At 38.5% G+C, this 9025-nt stretch overlaps 1 protein-coding gene across 1 annotated transcript; it reads left to right on the forward strand.

Moving 5' to 3' along the window:
- The first annotated feature begins 2219 nt into the window (after positions 1 to 2219).
- Positions 2220 to 6910, forward strand: LOC308092609 (gamma-aminobutyric acid receptor-associated protein-like 2). The gene is made up of 4 exons (XM_080438619.1): positions 2220 to 2444; positions 3884 to 3939; positions 4125 to 4297; positions 6347 to 6910. Exons 1-4 carry the CDS (start codon positions 2411 to 2413, stop codon positions 6435 to 6437), a joined length of 354 nt encoding a protein of 117 aa, XP_080294745.1. The 5' UTR covers positions 2220 to 2410; the 3' UTR covers positions 6438 to 6910.
- Positions 6911 to 9025: the final 2115 nt, after the last annotated feature.

Raw genomic sequence — 9025 nt, forward strand, 5'->3', positions numbered from 1 at the left:
GACGGAGTGCCTTAGTATGATCTTTTCCATGTCGCCTGCACCTCTTGGGGATCAAGTAAGACTTCATGTTTTTAGTTTTATTGACAAATAACACATTTTGAGTATTTTAAACTACTCTTGTGCATTAACAGCAGACAAATAGCCCTACAGTATGTGAGCAGCTGAGCACACATCCACGTATTACTTTTGGATTACTGTGAAATCAAACATTGCAAACCTTATATTAAAACATTTTACCAAAGTGTCATCAAACTTTTAATTCCAGAAACTCATTTTTCTCTTTAATCATCTCAAAATATATTTTTTAAAGCAAATATATATACATTTATCCAATAGCATTATGAGGATTAACAATAGGACCTGTATAAATGTGTAACAATACACTGCAACTGTCTGTGGGCCTTAGGGCTGAGAATCCCTGTATGGCAGATGCTCTTTTCATGAGTTGCATTGTTTTTAACCCATAATCAATTAAGCCTCCCCTCCAGCCTACTACCACCCTTTGTCTTTCACCTCGGCTCATTGTGAACAATAGTAGAGAGACTTCACAGAGGCTATGTAGGCTAGTGGTTCTCAAAGCCCCAGAAAAATGAGTTAATATAGGCCTATAGCATCACAATTATATAATCTAACTACTTTAACCCTAATTTATACTTTGGCTATTCGAAAATAGCCGATTTACAAGCTCACAAGTGTCGACACGTTGTGAGCTTGCAGATCGTCTATTTGACAAATTTGGAAACATCACAATAATTGGAATAAACACAAATCTTCTCTTATGGGGGTCCCTGGAACAAAATATATTTTTTAAAAGGAGACCGCAGCAAAATACAAATACATTTGGGGGTTCTTGACATGGAAATGTTTGAGAACCACTGTAGGCTATCTACAGTAGCAGAGCCCTTTTCTCAATGTTCAACCCCCATCCTGCAGTCTGGGTCCCCTGGACCCTATAGGGCAGTGGTTCTCAACCCTTTCAGGCCGTGACCCCCCAAAATAGTCATATCTGAACTGGGGACCCCCCACCCTGATAAGCACTTGTTGAGGCATTAAATTTAGTTTGACTTGGTTCCACAGATAAATATTGTGAAAATAATTTGGTTGAGAACCACTGAGTTGACCCATCAGGACCTCGGGTGGGGGTTGAAAATTGCCCTAGATGTAAAACACACACACACACACACACACACACACACACACACACACACACACACAAAATGGGTAACCTAATCATGTTTTTTTGACATTGTAACTATATTAATCTAGGCTACACATTTTTCCGAATGTAATCTGGGTTGATCAAGGTTACTTCTTTGTCATAATGTGTTTACATGTCGGTTTTTCTACGGTTTCTACCCAGCCCTGATACACACAAACATATACACACAAAATGGTCTCGACCGTCTCAAATTCCGTCTCCCCCCGTGAGGTGAGTGGTACAGTCCTCCACCAGTGTTGCCATGTCTGCTTATTATAAGCGACTTTGGGCTTGTTTTTCTGTAAAGTTGCATGATTGATTGATTAATTGATTGAATACTTTATTAACAGTTTGCAAAGACAAGCGAAGGGAAGTGCAGTTCAAGGTCTGCTAAGAGGATTTTAAACCCAAGAAAGCACTATGGCTTGTTTCCATTGAGATGTGAGGCCAAGCAGTAGCCTGACCAGTTTGTTTTGGGATGTCTGGATGTCTGGAGCCTTGTTTTTAAGGCCCTTGTGGTGCTATGGTACCAGGTGCATGCGTAGTCGAAGTGACATTGGATGAGTGCTCCTACTAGAGTCCTCAATGTATTCCTTACTGACCAGAGAGGAGATCCTGTACAAAAATCTTCTTTGGTTGACTTTTTTGATTACTTTAACCGATAAATAAATATTAGTAGTTGTGGGTTGCGGTTATTTGGGCTTGTTTCTGAAGTGTACTTATTTTGGGCGTGTTTCCTAATGTTGTTTAAACCAGTGGTTCTCAAACATTTTCATAAGGACCCCCTAATTAATATGTATTTGTCCGCACCCCCCCTCCCTCCCACATCTGAACATATTTTATGCCATAGGGACCCCCGCACACAAGATAAATAACAAGCTTGTGGGCTTGTAGATTGGCTATTTTCAAATAGCCGATGCTTAAGTGCTCATGTGGCCTAAAAGTTGCTTCTTTTGGGCTTGTTTTCCTATAGACCCCGGTTGCTTATTTCTCTCACCCAATCTGGCAACACTGACACTGACGTCATCGTTTGGGCAGTACTTAGGCCAAGGCTTGTTTTGCTAGATTGTTGACGACTAGTTTAAGGTTTAAATCTAACGTTTACACTCTTTTACACTCTTCTTTGTCTAACTTAATCACCAAATAGATTTGGTTGATCTCGTCCATTTCCTACGGCTTCGAGCAAAAAGAGATCCGGGATCATCAGCAAACATGAAATGGATGTTCAAAGAGGATCATTCCCTGGGTAAAGGAGATTATTGTTGTTATTATTATTATTATTATTATTTCGTAATAATAAAAGGATCCGTTTGTAAGCTATTAGTGAAGTTAGATCGCTCGGATTGTCTGTATTTTGTACGGATCACTGTTATAAACAAGGCACTAAGACATATTTCAGACCTTGGACTAAAGGATGGCCTATCCTTGAGCCCTTTGTTTAGTGACTGCTACAGAAACATTAGTTATAGTTATTATTTATTGTCATCTAATGTCATATAATCTGACGATCACTATAAACAGCTTTAATACCGTATGCTTTGTTGCAGTCAATCGCCCTAAAATCAAATCAACAAACTTGATAATGATATAATGAATTGTATTTGTATACCACCTTTCAAAACAAAGTTCCAAAGTGCTGCACAGAGGAAGGTTAAAAACAACAGACAACTAAGCAAAATTAAAAAAAAAAAAATTTGATTAACAACATTAGATTGAGTACAATCACATCCTACAGTTAGGAAATGCACTTGGTGTAGAGGTAAGTTTTCAGAGGTGATTATTTTTTTGACACAATAGACCAGCATATATAGTTCCCAGACCAGTGTTAAAAAGTATTTTTTTAGGCTGTGCATGACAGGTGTAATTTTAGGCCTGTAGGATGTTTTATAAGACCCTAACTTTAAGATTCTTTTCACACATTTTAGAAACCTCAGCCCAAAATGAAACAAACAAAGAAATCCTTGTGTACCACTGCTGTTTACAAATGCTGATTGGCAGGTGCAGTCAGTGTCACGTGACCTCTCGTCCAAACTTGTTCCCATGCAGTGTCACTGTAGTTCCCTCTCATATCAAAGAGAGGAAGAATAATCTATCACAATTAAACTGTTAAAAAAAAAAAAAAGTTTTTCAGCCCAAGGACCCCTTAATGTATAGAATTGTGTTGCAGATTAAACTTTTTCATAGATTTCATAGATGGCTTCATAGACTTGTTTGACAGCACTATCATGTTGGGTTCATGTTAATGTGTATCTTCAGACGTTTAACCACTTAAACCGTCAACACTTTTCCCCCTCCCAGTCCCCACCAAATCTCTTTGCCAAAAATAGTCGATCTGCAAGGCGTTGTGAGCTTGTAGATCTGCTATTTTTGGCTAAAGTTCTCCTCAGAATAAGGATGCTAGGGTTCAAGTGGTTAATTAAAAAAAATAGTAATTACCATTACCAATTACCATTACTACAGTTGGCGGCCCAACTGTAGTAATTCTGAGGACCCCCTAGGGGTCCCGGACCCCCTGTTGAAGACCCCTGCCCTAAATTGAATTGCCTGCATGCACTAATAAAGTGGTATTGTAAGTAGTAAGTATTATATTGTATTGTGTTATCATGGAACCCCTCAAAATAATTGATGTCATCAATATTGTTAACATTGTTCTTTTTTTCTTCTTTTTTTCATTAATGTCATCAGAACATCGGTGCATAGAATCAGCCAAAATTCGCAACAAGTACCCTGATAGGGTTCCGGTGAGTGAAACTATTTTCCTGCTCTTTCACGTGTGTGACAGTCGAGGTTGAGAACATATACCTGAATTTGTGTTCAAAATAATACTTTTACAGTATGTGTTATGCGTTGAGTTTGTGTTATGAATGTACTGTATGTACAGTATGTGTTGGGTTATTGTTGAGTTTACTGTATGTGTTATGTGTAGGTTATTGTGGAGAAGGTGTCTGGGTCACAGATAGTGGACATTGACAAGAGGAAGTACCTGGTTCCCTCGGACATCACAGTGGCCCAGTTCATGTGGATCATCAGGAAACGCATCCAACTGCCCTCCGAGAAGGCCATCTTCTTGTTCGTTGACAAGACGGTGCCTCAGTCCAGGTCAGTATTAGGCGTGGGAGGTTACAAAAAGATGCCTGTTGTCCCGCCAGGTTCGTAGGTAACTTGTCATGTGTGCAAACTGCAGCAAGAGATTTACTGTACATTTGCTGCATATCTCTTTCTGCTTCCATTCACTGATTTGAACAGATCTACACTGCAAAGCATCCATCCATTTTTCCTTTAATTAGAAATGATTTCACAATCAGAAACAACTTTTATTGTCAGATCCATTTGCATGTACTACCAAGCAGATCAATACACGTAACCATGACACAAGTTCAATTACAACGTAAAATGTAAATCAGTCCTAGACATGCATGATTTGACATTGACATGCAGTGAATTGATCATAGCTGGCTGACTATATTTTAAAAACCCAAACCGGGAAGCTTAATCACTTAAATCTGAAAATGGAGAAAATTGCCGATCGACAAGCTCACAATGCGCCATGCGTTTTGAGCTTGTTGATCGGCTTTGTTTGCTACTTAGACAATTTCTTTAGTTTTTATTTTCACTTAGTGTTTTCATCAGGATGGTTGACAATTATTTTATCACTTGGCATACCCAGTGACTGCAGCTTTCAACTAAACGGAACATGATAAACATCTATGTAAAGCACTCAAAACAAGTGTTACTAATTTGAAATTTGGTAGTGAATGTTGAAAACCGGGACATTTTTGTGTTGATGTTTGTCGGTACTCTGGATATCCAGTTTGAAACCGAGACAATCCCGGCCAACGTCTGGTAACCGTAATCATAACTCTCATTGGTGGCTTGTGATCTGCTGTTCTCTCACAGAATGGGTTCAGGTGGGGTGACCTGGGTCCTTTAGATTAAAAGTTCAGCCTGAGGCTGATGGGGTCACTCAAGTCCAACTGAAGTGTTTACATTTACCTACATTACTTATCCCCATAGAGTTGTTTTTAAATTCAGGGTGGAACTTAAGTTCACCATATTAGATTGGATTGAATGAAGGTTGATCATGTGACTGAGTGTATAAATAATTTTATCACTACTAAAGTTGTTGGTTCGATTTGGTCAGGACTTAGGAGGGAGTCATATTGCTGATCCTGTTATAGATGAAAGTCATGCCTGGTAAATACATATTATGTACATATTTGGTATGTTACCAATAATCCAGCATTCTAACCATCAGTAAAAACATAGCGGTATTAATAAAATGAGTCGGCGTGGCAGTGACCAAACACTGCCAAAACAGTGCCTCTGGATTTAGCTGCCTACAAGACAGTAACATCCTGAGTGTTAATTTAACTCTTACTTATTTTTACACTTTAAAAGTTTAATTAATACACTATCTATGTAATGATGACGCAGCCAATCCATCTTAAGCACTTAAAACCTATATACTTCGCTGACCAGAGTCCCCCAGGGGTTGTGAGCTTGCAGTTCGGCTATTTTCGTTGAATGATTGCCCCAGACTAGGGACGCTAGGGTTCATGTGGTTAATTTATAGAACACTGGCACATACTCTTATGGTTTCCATTCCATACAGAAATGTAATGGCTGGGTATATAGTGTTTATGTGAATAGTGTTTATGTGAATAATGTAAATGAAACCAGCATGTTTGACCATCTGAAATCCAGGAGAGCATGCAGTGGTAATATTCACTCACAAGGCAAACATTGACTACATAAAATAATGTGCAGGAGCCTCAATAGGCTTCGTGTTGCAACAGACTTACCATTATTTCCTTGTTGACTGCTTGTGTGTCTGTGCTGTGTCACAAACACCATTTTCATTCCATTTTTAGAAAGACGGGCTGCTCTGAAGGCCATCCCTTTCTGAAGTGTCTATCTACTTACTAGGAAATGATGTAGTACTTACTATCTATTATGTAGTACTTGCAGTACTATCAGTTTCTTATGGTTACTTTGTAGTAATTATATTTGCTTACTTCTTGATAAATACGTGGCCAGTAATGGACTGTAAAATAAAGGACTACCCGGTTTTCTTATTTAAAAGTTACATGTGATGTGAATCAGTATTTGTGCAGTATTGCCATAACCGTGCGTCACTGCTGTTTGCAGCATCACGATGGGACAGCTGTACGAGAAAGAAAAGGACGAGGACGGCTTTTTATACGTGGCGTACAGCGGGGAGAACACCTTTGGTTTATAAATCCTACGATCGTGATTGGCCTTACCTCCGGAGTCACATGGCTGTCCAGTGGCCACACCTACACCCACCCTCATCCAATCGCAGTCCTCACTCACCCCTTGGAGAAACTGTGGCAAACCGCAGAGAGATGAAGCGACACGAAAGAATCGGCGAGGTTGATGAGTGCTCAATGAGTGGATAATGATCAATGATTGTTTGTTCAGGTCCATGTTGTATCAATGCTTTCTATACTAATTTAAGTTATGTGTAGCGTGTCAATTTGCGATTTATTTGTTTAATGTTGTATGAGTAGATGCTATGAGGAGGAACCCAGTTTATGTATTTTTTTTTGCTAGTTAAAGGATATTCTTTGGGTTTTCTGCAGAGGTTTGCCTTGAGTTATTCTTTCTTCTTTGAAGATTATATTTAAAAAGAATTTTAACTATTTGAAGGTAAGGTAGCTGGATGACCTAACCAATAAAAATGACAACTCATCCCGATGGTGTTCTTTCTCAAAATATCTACCCTTTTTTTAACATGGAACATTTTATCAATTCCAACATGCAATTTGATCATCTTAATTTTCCAACAAAACAGCTTTGGGGGAAAATGTATCTGTTATGCTGTTGAATTATACAGTATTTAGATTACTTTGATGCATAATTGTATCCAATCACGTTTTGTACATGGAAGATAAATGTTTTGTAATTGCAAAGTTGGTTACCGGTAGTTATCCATCGATGCCATATGATCATTACACAAATTCCTCACACAAACGTCAATCCCTATCGATCACTAAACCCTGCATTGAACATTGAGTCCTACAGGACATCAAGTGATGTTAATATGGGTCACACTGAAAGTTGTTGAAGTCAGCCTCTGGGTGGCAACGTTGACTTATGAATGCAGTTGCACCTTTTCGCTTCTACACATTACAAATAAGGCTAAACTACTCCAACTACTTTAACCACTTGAACCCCAGCGTCCATTCTGGGGGGCAACATTAGCCAAAAATAGCCGATCTACAAGCTACGCATTGTGAGCTAGCTTGTATATCGGCAATATTTGGCAAGAGATTTGGAATAGATGGAAAAAGTGGTCAAAGTGCTGTAAAAGTCCAGTTCTCTAACTGCAGGGGTTTAAGTGGTTAATCCACAGAAGTGGAGGAAACATGGTTTGTGCCAGAAACCAAAAACCCAGAATGCCTTTCTCAGCTCATATAAGAGATTATATAATTAGTCTGTGTGTGTGTGTGTGTGTGTAAGACTATACAAATAAATGTGCTTATCGACTAAACTTATGTTATGCTATATTATATACAGTATTTACATAGTTATCTGTGGTTTTATCTTTGGCATTTTCACTTTCTCAATTCTTCTCAACATAAGAATTATCTTTCTTAGACATGAATGTTCTTGAAAGTTGACAGTCTTCCCCTGCAATCTGCAACATAATGGGAGTATGTTGCAAATTGAAAGGGAAGACACTTCAGCAAGATCTATATTCTCAGTCTGTGTGTTTCCTAAAAACATCTTATTTTGTGAAAAGTTTGCTCTTGGAACAGCTGTCCTCATGGCCAACTGGAAATAGATGAGGAAGTGAGAAATACCAACTTAGCAATGATTCATTCATTTGAAGCTCTGAGTGTATTTTAAGTTTCCATAAAGTATAGTGTAGAGGTCAGGCTCAGGGACCAGAATATTTAGAATGAAAGATAATGTAAGTTCAAATTTCATTGGTTCATTCCACACTTTGTGTACCTGCTTGGATAAATTCTCAGAGAAAGGTGACAAAGTTATTTGTATTGCTGATTTCTTCCATGCCTAATACATACTTTGTCGTGTGATGGTATCAATCACCAAAAATAACTGAGAATAAGTCATGTTTTAAGTAAGTATAATCTGGAAAACAATCTATTGGCTTCTATGAACAAATCTCTTCCAGTTCACAGTAAGGGATGTTATGTCAAAGACCTGTCATCACTCATCACTAAGGTTCAAAGCCACCACTTTGACATTTTGTGTTACCCAAATCCTACCAGGTGAAATATTATGTAAAAGCTATCAGATTAAGTATTAAAATATCCTTAAGATCTCCCATGCTTCTATAGCATGAGAGATACAGTATGTCAGCTTTTTATAACACAAATCCCCAGTTTGAATCCACTATTTCGAACAAATTCACAGTAAGTAAATGGTGCATTCATATGGCGCCTTTTTCCAAGGCGCTTTACAATGATTGTGCATTACATTCACCCATTCACACACACATTCACAGTATTATTTCACACACCAATGGCGGAGGAAACCATGCAAGGCACCAGCCTGTTCATCGGGAGCAATTAGTGATTCAGTGTCTTGCTCAAGGACACTTTGACACTTTAAAAAATATTTTCCCCAAATAAGCCCTGTCCATTTCCACCTGACAAGTTTTCAACAATGTTGCAGGTTTTTTTTCTTCAACTTTGCAAAGGCACTGTTTGCAACATGTCCACTCTGCATATAAATCCTATGAGGTTAAGAATTTAGTTTGTCACAATATCTCCCATACCTCTGTGGTGCAGGAGATATGCCAGCGCCTTAACAAAAGGTTATTTCTTGGATCAAAAC

The sequence above is a fragment of the Gymnoscopelus braueri genome (genome assembly GCF_963280865.1).
Source record: "Gymnoscopelus braueri genome assembly, chromosome: 1".
Taxonomy (NCBI): Eukaryota; Metazoa; Chordata; class Actinopteri; order Myctophiformes; family Myctophidae; genus Gymnoscopelus; species Gymnoscopelus braueri.